This window comes from Schistocerca gregaria, chromosome 6 (assembly GCF_023897955.1).
Source record: "Schistocerca gregaria isolate iqSchGreg1 chromosome 6, iqSchGreg1.2, whole genome shotgun sequence".
Taxonomy (NCBI): domain Eukaryota; kingdom Metazoa; phylum Arthropoda; class Insecta; order Orthoptera; family Acrididae; genus Schistocerca; species Schistocerca gregaria.
Window position 1 is genome coordinate 452316782 of NC_064925.1, and position 15997 is coordinate 452332778.

General features: G+C 38.9%; 1 protein-coding gene across 1 annotated transcript in view; it reads left to right on the forward strand.

The window, feature by feature from the left end:
- LOC126278168 (retinal rod rhodopsin-sensitive cGMP 3',5'-cyclic phosphodiesterase subunit delta) overlaps window positions 1–15997 on the forward strand; it is a 42206-nt gene that overhangs the window by 11675 nt on the left and 14534 nt on the right. Inside the window, exon 5 of the mRNA XM_049978063.1 lies at window positions 11488–11602. Coding sequence (XP_049834020.1) covers window positions 11488–11569 — 82 coding nt within the window. The 3' untranslated portion in view covers window positions 11570–11602. The remainder of the gene's footprint in view (window positions 1–11487; window positions 11603–15997) is intronic.

Genomic DNA, 15997 nt, shown 5'->3' on the forward strand with positions numbered 1-15997 from the left:
ATCTGGATATGTAATCTGTGAGCTACATTGCAGGTTGTGATTGAGGTTGCACAGTACACCAGAATTATCCCATTCTTCCTATCCCATTCTGAATGGCACACAGGAAGAAAGACAAGACACCTTTTTACATAATTCCAAATTTCTCTAACTTTTCTCCATGCCTTGCTCTTTACATGGGATGTTTTGGAGGAATCGGAGAGTTTTTGGGCTCGTCTTTGAACATGGTCTCTCAGAATTATGTGAGTAAGGCTCTCTATGGTACAAAAGTCCTTTTTGTTTTGTACAATTACTCTGTGACCTGCAGTAAATTGTTGCTTTAAGCAGGTGCAGTTGTCCTGTATATTCAACACAGAATTTAACAGGCACCCAGTCCAATTGACTTATCTTAAAGATAAATGTTAGCTGATTTCCTGTTCAGTTATCACTTATTTGTATGTAAGTCATTTTCCTGTCTGTGTGATGGTCAGAGCAGAAATTGCTTTATACTCTGCTTTGTTTTGGAAAACAGAATTTAGTATTTTATTATTTTCACTAACATTGTGATCAGTGAGCATGTGGACACATCGCTTTATTTCACTGATGGATTTTACACAGCACCAAAACTATTTAGTGGTCTTTGACAATCTGGTGATAAGAACTCTCTTGTGATGTTACTGAACACTTCTTGCATAGCTACTCTTATGTCTGTGTTAACTTTCGCTTGTCAGAAAGAATTTATGAAATTTATCTTGCATAATTTCATATTGACCAGTGATAATTCCTTCTTCTTGTATTCCATCAGTCTTTTTTCTCTTTTTTTTTTAACTTTTCTTTATAGTGTCTTCTCCACACCTCGAGTACTGCTGCTTTCTCTGGCACTAGCTTATCCCATTCCTAATTGTCTTTGTTTGCTTCTTGTATTTCCCTCTTAGTGCTTTTGCGGTTTTCCAGAAGCTGTTTGTGTTCTTCCCTCTTGCTCTCTCCTCAACTATGTTTCCAAATTCCTCCCAAGATTTCTTTTTAGATTCCTTCACCATGCATTTCACTTAATTCCTTCTTTCCCTACTCTCCAGCCTGTTGTTTCCCATATGAGATGCAATATATCTTTTCCAACATTCCTTCATACTACTTCACCACCTGCTTCACATCCTCACTGCATCAACTTATTCTTTTCTTCCTTGTCTCTACTATGTTCCCACATACATCTCTTGCTGACTGTACTAGTACTAACTACAGCTTAATCCACATGATATGAATAATGTCATCCACATTAGTTCTACTTTGCAGCCTTGTCAACAATTCTGCATACTGAGTCTTCCTCTCTTCCTTCTGAAATGCCTTCAGTTTAATCAACTATAATTTTGGGGCCACATAAAGTAATCAATAATGTTTTTAGCATTTCTGCTTTCAGCTTTGTGGGTAATGCAATGCACTTGTTTTTGGGGGAAAAGGAGTATCTCGGTAACAGTACATTTTCCTTGCAGAATTCTATTATATACCTGTGACTATTGTTTCGAGTTTTCTCTCCTCCACCACCACAAGTGCTCTTGCTCCCATGTGCTATTATTTTGTCCTGGCCCATTCTACCTCTGAAATCTCCTGTTAGTATGTGGTGTCCTCTGGAAATCTCTTTGTCCACAACCCATTGTAGTTGTGCATAGAATTCATCTTTATCTGTTGTTGTTGTAGTCTTCCGTCCAGAGACTGGTTTGATGCAGCTATCGATGCTACTCTATCATGTGCAAGCCTCTTCATCAACGAGTAACTGCTGCAGCCCACATCCTTGTGAATCTGCTTTGTGTATTCATCCCTAGGTCTCCCTCTATGATTTTTACCCTCCACACTTCCCTCCAATACTTGATGCCTCAGAACATGCCCTACCAACCGATCCCTTCTTCTAGTCAAGTTGTGCCACAAATTCCTCTTCTCACCACTTCTATTCCTCATTAGTTATGTGATCTATCCATCTAATCTGCAGCATTCTTTTACAGCACCACATTTCGAAAGCTTCTATTCTCTTCTTATCTAAACCAATTACCATTCATGTTTCACTTCCATAGATAGCTACACTCCACACGATACTTTCAGAAAAGACTTCCTGACACTTAAATCTATACCCGATGCTAATAACCTTCTCTTCTTCAGAAACACCTTACTTGTCATTGCCAGTCTACATTTTATATCCTCTCTACTTTGACTCATGAGTTATTTTGCTGCCAAAATAGCAAAACTCATCTACTACTTTAAATGTCTCATTTTGTAATCTAATTCCCTCAGCATCATCTGATTTAATTCGACTACATTCCATTATCCTCGTTTTGCTTTTGTTGATGTTCATCTTATATCCTTCTTTCAAGACACTGTCCATTCCATTCAACTGCTCTTCCAGGTCCTTTGCGGTCTCTGACAGAATGACAACATCGTCAGCAAACCTCAAAGTTTTTATTTCTTCACCATGGATTTTAATTCCTACTCCAAATTCTACTTTTGTTTCCTTTACTGCTTGCTCGATAGAGATTGAATAACATCAGGAATAGGCTTCAACCTTGTTTCAGTCCGTTCCCAACCACTGCTTCCCTTTCATGCCCCTTGACTTGTATAACAGCCATCTGGTTTCTGTACAAATTGTAAATAGTCTTTCACTTCCTGTATTTGATCCCTACCACCTTCAGAATTTGAAAGAGAGTATTACAATCAACATTGTCAAAAGCTTTCTCTAAGTCTACAAATGCTGGAAACGTATGTTTGCCTTTCCTGAATCTATCTTCTAAGATAGAAGTATTTCCTTGCGTGTTCCAACATTTCTTCGGAATTCAGACTGATCTTCCCTGAGGATGCTTCTACCAGTTTTTCCTTTCGTCTGTAAAGTATTCATGTTAGTATTTTGCAGCCTTGACTTATTAAACTGATATTTTGGTGATTTTTCACACCTGTCAAAACCTACTTTTTTAGCATTAGAATTATTATATTCTTCTTGAAGTTTGAGGGTATTTCACCTGTCTCATACACCTTGCTCACCAGATTGCAGAGTTTTGTCATGGCTGGCTCTCCCAAGGTTATCAGTAGTAGTGCTAATGGAATGTTGTCTACTCCCAGGGCCTTGCTTCGACTGAGGTCTTTCAGTGCTCTGTCAAATTCTTCACGCAGTATTGTATCTCTCATTTCATCTTCATCTACGTACTCTAACATTTCCTTAATATGGCCCTCAAGTACATCGCCCTTTTATAGACCCTCTATATACTCCCACCTTTCAGCTTTCCCTTCTTTGCTTGGAACTGGTTTTCCACCTGAGCACTTGATATTCAGACAGTTGGTTCTCTTTTCTCTAAAAGTCTCTGTAATTTTCCTGTAGGCAGTATCTATCGTAGCCCTAGTGATACATGCCTCTACGTCCTTACATTTTGTACTCAAACCATGCCTGCTTAGCCATTTTTGCACTTACTGTCGGTCTCGTTTTTGAGACGTTTGTATTCCTTTCGCCTTGTTCATTTAGTGCGTTTTTATATTTTCTCCATTCATCAATTAAATTTAATATCTTTTCTGTTACCCAATGATTTCTACTAGCCCTCATTTTTTGATCTACTTGATCCTCTGCTGCCTTCACTATTTCATCTCTCAAAGCTACCCCTTCTTCTTCTACTGCTGTATTTCTTTTCCCTGTTCTTGTCAATCGTTCCATAATGCTCTCTCTCAAACTCTCTACAACCTCTGATTCTTTCAGTTTATCCAGGTCCCATCTCCTTAAATTCCCACCTTTTTGCATTTTCCTCAGTTTTAATCTACAGTTCATAACCAAAAAATTGTGGTCAGAATCCACATGCGCTCCTGGAAATTTCTTACTGTTTAAAACCTGGTTCTTAAATCTCTGTATAACCATTACATAATCTATCTGAAACCTTCCAGTGTCTCCAGGCCTCTTCCACATGTACAGCCTTCTTTCATGATTCTTAAACAAAGTGTTAGCTATGATTAAGTTATGCTCTGTGCAAAATTTTGCCAGGTGGCTTCCTCTTTCATTCCTTACCCCCGTTCCATATTCACCTACTACTTTTCCTTCTCTTCCTTTTCCTACTACCGAATTCCAGTCCCCCATGACTATTAAATTTTCATCTCCCTTCACTATCTGAATAATTTCTTTTACCACATAGTACATTTCTTCTATCTCTTCATCATCTGTGGAGCTAGTCGGCATATAAACTTGTACTACTGTGGTAGGCATGGGCTTTGTGTCTATCTTGGCTACAATAATGCATTCACTATGCTGTTCATAGTAGCTTACCGGCGCTCCTATTTTTTTCCTTCATTACTTAACCTACTCCTGCATTACCCCTATTTGATTTTGTATTTATAACCCAGTATTCGTCTGACCAGAAGTCTTGATCCTCCTGCCACCAAACTTCACAAATTCCCATTTCCCTTTTTAAATTTTCTGCCCGATTAAGGGATCTGACATTCCATTCTCCGATCCATAGAACACCAGTTTTCTTCCTCCTGATAATGACGTTCTCCTGAGTAGTCCCTGCCCGGAGATCCAAATGGGGGACTACCGCTGAAATATTATACTCAAGAGGATGCCATTGTAATTTAAACATACAATAGAGCTGCATGCCCTCAGAAAGAGTTACGGATGTAGTTTTCTCTTGCTTTCAGCTGTTCGCAGTACCAGCACAGCAAGGCCTTTTTGGTTGTATTACAAGGCCACATCAGTCAATCATCCAGACTGTTGCCCCTGCAACTACTGAAAGGCTGCCGCCCCTCTTCAGGAACCACAAGTTTGTCTGGCCTCTCAGCAGATACTCCTCCATTGTGGTCGCACCTACAGTACGGCTATCTGTATCCCTGAGGCATGCAAGCCTCCCCACCAATGGCAAGGTCCATGGTTCATCTTTATCTAATATATTGGAATCTTCAGTTGCTGTCTACTCTTGAATGTAGGACACTTTGATTTCTGAGTCCAAATTAACAGCTATTGTTCTCGAGTTTACTAGTTCCCAACCACATACTTTCGTTTGAAGCTGCTCACTGGTAATTTTTAGTACTTCCTGTTTTGCTTGCCTATACATTCTATCCCCAGCATACCTTAAAATGTACTGCCTGTGCTTTATTCTTGTTCTACTAACTTTCCTCTTCATCTCACTTAGTCCAAGAATATCTGATTTGTGGTCGTTCATTTCCTAAGTCTGTTTTATCTCTGTACCAACAATTGTCTTTATATTCTAGGTTCCAAATCTCATCTTCCATTTCCACACCGGTAATTGTCATACAAATCTGTCCAGTCCAAGACTACTGCTATTTGTGTGAATCACTTTTACCTCCTCATGGCTGATTAGCCCATTGGATGTAATGGTAACAAATAGGGTGTCCACATTGAAACTGGTACCGGTGACCATGATGCTGCTGTGGCAACAATGATTACCAAAGTATAGTTCATGCGGGATAAGGTGGCCAGTGTGCATTGACCAGTTTTTATCCAAAGCACTGCACGAGTTCATTCACTTGTTCGGAAGGGGAGGCCAACAACTGTTTGCCACCTTTGTCCAGCTGGCGATGATGAAATCATGGTGCATGCCATGCAATCTTTCTCAAATAGATTTACAGAAACTGTTAGATACAAAAAATTCATTTTTGCGTTACTTACAGCATCGCCGATGACATTGTAATTCTGTCAGAGACAGCAAAGGACTTGGAAGAGCAGTTGAATGGAATGGACAATGTCTTGAAAGGAGAATATAAGATGAACATCAACAAAAGCAAAATGAGGATAATGGAATGTAGTCAAATTAAGTCAGGTGATGCTGAGGGAATTAGATTAGGAAATGAGACACATAAAGTATTAAAGGAGTTTTGATATTTGAGGAGCAAAATAACTTATGATTGTTGAAGTAGAGAGGATATAAAATGTAGACTGGCAATAGGAAGGAAATTGTTTCTGAAGAAGAGAAATTTGTTAACATCGAGTATAGATTTAAGTGTCAGGAAGTCATTTCTGAAAGTATTTGTATGGAGTGTAGCCATGTATGGAAGTGAAACATGGACGATAAATAGATTGGACAAAAAGAGAATAGAAGCTTTCGAAATGTGGTGCTACAGAAGAATGCTGAAGATTAGATGGGTAGATCACATAACTAATGAGGAAGTATTGAATAGGATTGGGGAGAAGAGAAGTTTGTGGCGCAACTTGACCAGAAGAAGGGATCGGTTGGTAGGACATGTTCTGAGGCATCAAGGGATCACCAATTTAGTATTGGAGGGCAACGTGGAGGGTAAAAATCATAGAGGTAGACCAAGATATGAATACAGTAAGCAGATTCAGAAGGATGTAGGTTGCAGTAGGTACTGGGAGATGAAGAAGCTTGCACAGGATAGAGTAGCATGGAGAGCTGCATCAAACCAGTCTCAGGAATGAAGACCACAACAACAACAACAACAATACAGCTTTAAGTTTAAGTGTCAGGCTTTAGATGATATGTCCATAATTTTGTTACTGGTCATAGTTATTGTGATATTTACTTGGAATTAATACACTGCATGAAAATTGAAAAAGTTTGCAATGAAAAATGGAGGTAGCTATTATTTTGCATTTGGTGCAAATTACATCATAAGGTGCTGTGTATGAAATGTAGCTAACATACTGAATTTTTCTTTAGACTTGGTTGGAGGTCTCTATCCGTCACCAATCTTGAGAAAATTGATCGGATGTAACACGCTCATGTACAATCGCCCCACACCAGCGATGCATCCAGAATGAGATATCCACAACATTCCTCAAATTTCATAAACTGTTTGAGATATCGAAATGAGATTTTGGGAAATGGTAGCACACAAATAGGATAATATTTTAATATATGGTTATTGTGCAAAACTTCATTGTTTACCACATTTTTTGATGAAAGAATGTAATTTTAGGAGCCATTGATAGCTGGTGAAATGAGAAATGCATAAGTGGAGACAATGTATGTTTATTTTGTACTGAGGATGTGCTTATTTTTCCACAGTTCCTCGCTTAATAAACTTAATTACCCATTGTTTCAGAATTCTCTCACATTTGTGTCTGCAAATTTTAACATGGCAGTCAGAGAAATATCTAAGTTTTACTCAAAATTTGTCACTCATGATGCTTCTCAGAAAATTACATGTGGTTAACAAAGAAAGCAAAAGTAAATTGCAGCATTTTCAGCGGAATTCTTTTTGATGCTAATCAAATCACAGTGATACATGTTTTTGAATGGTCACAATGCAAGTGTGGTCATGGAGAGGCTCCACTTAATATTTACAAAAAAATGTGAGTGTAAGCTTCAGGTTAGAGCGGCACTTTACCCTCCAGCACTCGGCATTTCACCTACAGCACCTGCCCGTGCCCCCAACCGTTGCCATTCTCCCCATGCATTCCCTGCTGACTGCACATCTACTGACCATGGCATTTTGTGCGGGCAGCACGAAGGGCAAGTAAAACAAGCAGAAAGATATATAATTATGTGCAATAAACTAGATTAAAAAATTAGTAGTTTCGTATATCAAGGAAGAACTTGAAACTTTCAGCACAGGGCAGGAGCATGTAGAAGAACTGTGTTTAAAGTTTAAAAGGTTAGTTGACCATGCACTGGATAGATAGTAACCCAGTGGAACAGTTCATGATGGGCGAGAAACTTCATGGTATGCAGTCACTGTATAGAAAAACTCAATAAAATGTGTTTGGCTGTTGAGAGTAAGGCATGATGCCTTCAGTTACTACCATTGCAGAATATTGTCAAGTGATCTTTCATAGAACCCAAAGAAATTCTGGTCATATGTAAAGGCTGTTAGTGGCAGCAAAGTTATTAGTGTCCCGTCCCTAGTGAATGATACAGGAAATGAAACTGAGAGTAGAAAAGCCAAAGCTGAAATGCTTAACTCCATTTTCAAATGTTCCTTTACAAAGGAAAACCCAGGAGAATTGTCGCAATTTAATCCTCATACCGCTGAAAAGATTAATGAAATAAGTATTAGCGTCAGTGGTGTAGAGAAACAGCTGAAATTGTTAAAACTGAACAGAGCTCCTGGCCCCCATGGCATCCCTGTTAGACTCTGTACTGAATTTGTGACTGAGTTAGCCCCTTTTCTCACTTTATCTACCATAGATCTCTCTCACAAAAAACTGTGTCCAGTTCTTGGAAAAAGGCACAGGTCACACCAGTCTACAAGATGGGTAGTATGTAGTAAAAGTGATCCACAAAACTGCTGTCCAGTGTCCTTGATGTCAATTTGTTGTAGACTCTTATAACATATTCTGAGCTCAAACAGAATGAGGTATCTTGAACAGAATGACCTCATCAGTGACAACCAGCATGTATTTCAAAAACATTGATTATGTGAAACCCAACTTGCACTTTTCTCACATGACATGTGTGGAAGCTTTGAATCAAGGCAGTCAGGTAGAAGCAGTATTTCTTGATTTCCTAAAAGCATTTGACATAACACCACACCTATGTTTATTGTCAAAAGTACGATTACATGGAGTGTCAAGTGAAATTTGTCAGTGGACTGAGGACTTTTTGATAGGGGGCACACAACATGTTATCTTGGATGGAGAGTCTTCATCAGATGTAGAAGTAACTTCAGATGTGCCCCAGGGAGGGGTGTTGGGAGCCTTGCCATTCATGCTGTATATTAATGACCTTTGCAAAGTAGGGCTTTTTGCAAATGGTGCAGTTATCTATAATGAAGTACTATCTGAAAGAAGCTGAGTAAATATTCAGTCAGATCTTGATAAGATTGCAACATGGTGCAGAGATTGGCAACTTGCTGTAAGTGTTGAGAAATGTAAAATTTTGCACTTCACAAAGTGAGAAAACATAGCCTCCTCCCATAACTATAATATCAGTGAGTCACTGTTGGAATCGACCAACTCGTACAAATTCCTGGGTGTAACACTTCGTAGGGGTATGAAATGGAATGATGACATAGGTTCATTTGTGGGTAAAGCAGGTGGTAGACTTCAGTTTATTGGTAGAATACTGGGGAAGTGCCATCAGTCTACAAAGTAGATTGCTTACAAATCAGTCATGCAACTGGTTCTAAAATATTGCTCAAACATGTCAGACCCGTACCAGATTGGACTAACAGGGGATGTTGAACAAATGCAGAGAAGAGCAGCACAAATGGTCACTAGTTTGTTTAATCCATGGGAGAGAGTCACAGAGATACTGCAGGAGCTGAACTGGTATACTCTTGGAGATAGACATGAACTGTTCTGAGAAAGTCTATTAACAAAGTTTCAAGAACCGAATGTAGATAATTACTTGAGGGATCTACTACAACCCTCTGTATCACTCACATAGGGATTGTGAGGTTAAGATTAGAATAATTACTGCATGCACAGCGGCATTCAAACATTCTTCATGTGCTCCTTATGTGCACGTAACAGGAAGAAACCCTAATAACTGACACAATAGGACATACCCTGTGCCATGCATCTCATGGTGATTTGCAGAGTATAAATGTAGGTGTAGTTAAATGTAGAGTGGTTGGTTGAGTCACCTTTCCCGCGGCCAAATTATCTGTCATATCCCAGGTAGTCGGTGTTTGAGCAAGGCACTTCCTCCTTACCCACTTGGTTGTGGTTTTCCCCCAATTCTTAGGTGGCTGATTGCAGCTGTTTCCCACTGAACAATGGTGTCATCACATTCCTATGCCAGAGATTGTTCTAAACCTAAGAAACTCCTTATATGGACACCACATGTTCTTTGCTACAGAATTAGTTACTTCCTGGGTGTAGAACATCCCCAACATATTAAGGGGAGCCCTACAGTTCTCACTGGATAATGCAAAGAAGAATGTTGCATCAGAGGTTGTAGCAGAATTTATGGATCTTCTGGTTCAAGCCTTTCACACAGATCTACCGTAGTCAGTCCTAGATACTGTGTTACAAATCACCAGCTGAACTTTCGCCTTATAAAAGAGGGTAGCGATTTTTAATGTTGAGACAACTGCTGAAAGAAATGGAAGATGACCTCTGGATCCGAACAACAGATACTATTGGTGCCTATTGGATCACAACTTACAATGTAATTCAGTAGCTTCTGCTAAGGCACCTCTGCATATGTAAATAGACATCCCACTCCCTCCCCCGTCCTCTCACCCCACCTAGCATAATATGTCCACTTTGGACTTCCTGTCCAGTCTATCTGTTGCTGTGAGAGGCTGCATCACCACCTAACTAATGGAGTTGTCATCATCAGGCACCTCCTTCCATTTTACAAGTATGAACCTTGCAGGAAGATTGTCCCCAGTTCCAACAAGTGAGATGTGTCATGCTAGCTTTCAGCAGAGGGCAGCTAGATTCAGTACGACTTCACACTCTTCGAGATCCACAACACAATCATTGTTCACCATTTACACTTACATGAGGGTAGACTAGCATCAGAAGGTATAGTGGTGTCAGCTGATGCCAAACATATTTCAGAATTAGCTGTCATCGTCTGTTATTGGATGCCAGCTTCTCATTGTTAGGAATTTGTATCTGCACTGTTAGTCCATAGCCATACTCATTTCGTATCCTGTTTCCAACTTTTTGTTTCCTTCAGCACTATGCTCTTTGCATTGGGTAAAAGTCACTTAGCTTATGTTACAAAGGTTTAAAATACTTGTCAAACAATAGCCTCCAAATGTGAAATAATGATCCATCCACTTAACATGCATTGCTTCCATCTCCCTAGCATTTGCTAGAACTGCTCAGCATAAATTTAAAAACACTGAAAGAATTCATATATGAAAAGCTAGTGCAGAAATGTTACAATTCAGAGAAGAATTCATAAATGACAACCTGAAAATTTGAGCAGGAGAGAGCAAATACTTAGGACTTTTACTCTTAAAAGTGTGTTACTTTTGAAGAAAAGTTATTAATTGCTTAATTAAGTAATTATTCAGTACTGTATATTATATTACTGGTATTATAAGAAAAATTGCAAATTCTACTTCTTCTTTCCCCACAGCATGTCTGTTGTCATTCAGGTTACCCCGTTGAAGGCAGTAACACTCTAAAATCAGGGCATAGCACTCTGAGAATGTATCTGCATGTTGTTGTATCCACACCTTGTAGACAAGAGTAAACTTAATAGCTGAGCAGCAGTTTAACTATAATAGTGTGCTTCCATGTGTTCTGCCGAGACGCTGTTTCCATTTTATGCACAATATTTCGATGACTAATCCAGCTGTCCTCTTCCTATGCATTCAATGAAGAAAACAAGTCAACAGAACACCCAGAACCACAATATTAATCAACTGCATCGAGAAAACCCCAGAAGTGTTAACCTTATCTACCCACACCTACATTGTGTATTGTGGTCTTTTACCTATTCCATTGTTTCTGTTCCACCCAAAATTTCTGTTCTCTCTCTCTCTCTCTCTCTCTCTCTCTCTCTCTCTCTCTCTCTCTCTCTCTCCCTCTCTCTCTCTGTGTGAGTGTGAGAGAGAGAGAGATAAACAGTGATTGTATTGTGTTCATAAATCCACTATGAATTTCTCTTTCAGTGGCAATGTGGTCATTGAAACGAAGTTCTTTGATGATGATATGCTTGTGTCAACTTCAAAAGTTCGCCTGTACTATGTATGAAACGTTGTACATCGTGATATTACAAAGTGTGAGGTAAGTTGGCATTAATTATTATACAAAATATTTATATGGTAAATTATGCACTATATACTGTTACAATGAACTAAAACATTGTGACGCCCAAAAATGTAACGCACAGTTGATCACCAGATATCACGAGAGGCTAATGCACCATGTAGAGAAGCAGTAAGAGCAGAATAGGTTGGTCAGGAGAGTGCAGTGACTTTAAACAAAGACTTGGCAATTACTAAAATGTAGACTTTCACGGCCGGAAATATCATGTCCATTATAATTATCCAGGCTATTGTGACGTGGTCGGTTGATGAATTCTGTGTCATTTCTCAACATTTTGTCTCCGAATGCGGGAGACATCTTCAGGGGGGTCCGTAGCTCGATGGAAGGTCCAACACACCCACCAGCTTGCTCAGTAGCATAACAGGCCAGGTAATTATAATGGTCATGACTTGGCAATTGATATCACCTGAGTAACAAACCCACTGGGAACATTTCAACCCCATCTGAAGCTGCCAAAGTCAACAGTTGGTGAAATGATAGTGAAATCAAAAATGAATGATAAGCTACAACCAAACCATGGCCAGACAGACGTCATGTACAGGGACCATTGAACATTGCAGAGGGTGTTTGTAAAAAAAAATCACCTGAAATCAGTGGAACAAATCAGCTGTGAGTTCCCAAGTGCTACCAGCAGTGCAGCTAGCTCAGTGACAGTGTGTAGGAAGTTAAAAAAGAATGGGGCACAATAGCCAAGCGGCTTCTTCTAAGACACACAGTTTTGTTGTCAGTGCTAAGCTATGCTTGGTGGTCATTCCACATCAACTTACCTAGGCCTCCCTGCTCACCCATCTCAGATTTCATTGAAATTTTATTCACAGATGCCCCAATGAATGTTGGCAAAGTTAAACATTCACCAAAGCAGTACTGACTGAAATACAGGCAATTGTTTGATTCTGTGTGTAACTTTACACAGAGCGAGTGTGAATTTATGTTCTTGAGCTGTTACATCTCATGTAATGTTTTGTTGAAAGAAATAAAATTTTGCCATCTAGTACAACTTTATGTTCTATTAACAACAATAATGAAAAGAGTTTTCCGAGTGAAATTCAGCCAGAAAATTTTAGGCAAAATTACCAGAAAAAATCAGCACCAGAAAAATTTTAAAGTTTGTCTTTTTATATCTCACGGTGTAAAGGTATGACAAATGTGAAACTTGGCATGTGGAAACCTGACAACACAAGGTTCTCAAATATAAAGTTCTATTAAGTATCACGTCCCAAACCTGAATACATTAAATGCAAAGTTGAAGATCTTTTAAGAAAGTAAAAAATGTGGTATTTTTGAGCTGATTTTGCAAAAAAGACTGTGTTCCATAAAACTCTCCAAACTGGGCTCATTAGAAAAACTATGGTTTGAACTGCAAACAAAGTGTAATTGATTATACAACACAGGATGACAATACTAGATAATTTGAAATAATTTGAATCATATTTGGGAATGAAAATTACAGAACAAAAAAATATGAACTTCAGACTCTTATATGTCATACAATAAACATGTTCTGAATGTGGAATTTAATATGCTGTAGCTTGGCAGTACAGGAACAAGAATACAAAATTTCATTCACATACTGCTTTCCAGTAACAGACAAATTGATCAGAAAGTTGATGATTTTTGTGAAAAGCTAAAAAAATTATAATTAACACTTACTTTACAAATACTGTTTTCTATTAAAGCTTCAAAACCAGTCTCTCTTGAAACAACAGACCACTCCCCCTCAGAACAGTGGGTTTAATTTCCAATGTGGGTTAACAGTGCTACAAACATTGAGGCAAAGTAGACAGAAAAATCACACTGTGAATAAAAGTTGTAACTTTGGCCTATTGTATCCATTGATTAAAGGCATGATAATCATGAAACTTTGGAGACAACTACTTTGCAACATAAAATTTTCCATTGTAAAATATCATTCACTTGCTGCTTTCGAAATTCCTTCAAAACCAGTTCAAATATGATTTTCGTAAAAATTACAAAAATAGATCACATTCAATTTCCTTTTAGAAAATATATTTTCAACAATTGATTTCAAAGTGATCACAGTTTGAAAGAGAATATTTTCAAGCATTTGGAAACCGTATTTGATTTTCCAGTATGAACTAGCAATACCTGAAAATGATGGACAAATTTGAGGGAATGTACGAGGGCTATCCACAAAGTACATTACGTTTTGGAATTAAAAATAAATGAAGTACTGGAATTTTTTTATTATATACAGATGAAAGCCACACTTAAATACTACTTTTCTACATAGTTGCCATTTAAATTAAGGCACTTACGGTAGCGATGGACGAGCTTGGAAATTCCTTCGTCGTAAAATTCGGCCGCCTGCATCTTCAACCACGTGGTTACCTCTTTTGGGACAGAAAAGGTGTGTGGATTTCCTGGAAAGAGGCACTACAATAAAGTCTCAAAGGTATTGCCAAACTCTGCACAACCTCAGAAGAGCAATACAAAACAAGCACAGGCGAAAGTTGGGCTCAAAGATCTTGCTGATTTACGACAACACCCAGGCCCACACGGCAAATGCCGCTCGTGAAGTTCTCGAATCTTTTAAGTGGGAGTTGTTTCCTCATCCGTCGTACAGTCCCGACCTGGCACTGAGCGACTTCCACTTATTCCCAGGAATGAAGAAGTGGTTGGCTATGCAGCGTTTTGATGACGACACACAGCTTCAAGAAGAGGTAACCACGTGGTTGAAGACTCAGGCGGCCGAATTTTATGATGAAGGAATTTCCAAGCTCATCCATCAGTATGATAAAGTGCCTTGATTTAAATGGCAACTATGTAGAAAAGTAGTATTTAAGTGTGGCTTTCATCTGTATCTAATTTTAAAAAAATCCAATACTTTATTTATTTTTAATTCCAAAACATAATGTACTTTGTGGATAGCCCTCATAGCACAGCAACAGGCTACATTGCAGTGACCAGTTGCCCATGTTTCATTGCCTGTGGTTTTTATTTTTAAATTGGCAAGTAATATCTCACTATATTGCATTGGTCTATGGTAACATTGTCACTAACAGTTCAAGAACATGAACCGGCTCTCATCGTCGTATGGGTCACACAATACCAGCCTTGTGGGCAGTGCAGGGAGGGGGCATCTTCAACCAGGTTCCCAAGATTGTAATTTGGTTTCCAAATTTATGTTCCAAAGCCATATGGTGCTACCTGTCTGCTTCCAAAGCCATTTGCTAAGTACCCTATCTACAATTCTCAAATCTGTAGGCATATCTCACGTAGGTGGCAAGCAAAAAGTAATATTCATTTTAAACTTCTCAGTGTTACAGTTTACATTTTCCAAACTTTTTCAGCCACATTTTGAAGTTTGTTTTTTGAAATTGATACTATCAACCACATGATGATACTGATAGAAAAGAGTGCGTGGAAATGGGGTGGTGTTATGGTACCTGACAAGCGTCCTGTCTTTCAGGCCAGTAAAATGAATGACCATGAACATGCACAAATTTTCTCAGCACATCATTTGTTATGTTGATATGTCAATAATGATGCTGACCCATCATTCATTATTGTACATACAGGCAACATAATAGCCGGGTAACAACTCCGTCAATTTCAGTCTTAATAAGGCTGCAATACATACTTGAGCAACAAAATGTATTGTGTCAGTACGTACTTTGCTGATACAAACCAAGCTCAAGTAATGCGATACCAATTGAGGATGGTGTCTCACACTGGCTACTGTCCGGTTTTCCCCTCATCTTACTTCTTTAAACTTTTGTTTTCTTGCATGTCTTATTTTGGAGCCTATACATATATATGATGTCGTACATTTTGGTTGCAAAAGTTGAATAGATCTTTTGGCCTTTTTAGGCTTGCACAAGAAGCCAGTCCCTTGCTCCACCAGCCCCATGAAACGGAGTTTCCTGTGGTTGGTACCAAAAAAGTTCATTCCTTACCAAATGCCGGCCACGGTGGTCTCGCGGTTCTAGGCGCGCAGTCCAGAACTGTGCGACTGCTATGGTCGCAGGTTCGAATCCTGCCTCGGGCATGGCTGTGTGTGATGTCCTTAGGTTAGTTAGGTTTAAAGTAGTTCTAAAGTTCTAGGGTACTGATGACCACAGCAGTTGAGTCCCATATTGCTCAGAGCCATTTTAACCATTTGAACAATTTGGACAAAATTCTTATAACTTTTATGTTGTGCAGCTGAGGAGTCACTAAAATAATTTACTTTTGTTATCTATGTTTAATTCGACAAAAAGTCAATCAAGTGATCTGAAGTAATGCAACAACTAACAGTTAGCCACATGCTCTCATTGACATAATAATCTAAAAAGGATGTAATGTAGCTTGCGATTTTTTCTAATGAAAGCCTTGAGCAGCATGTTTAACAGA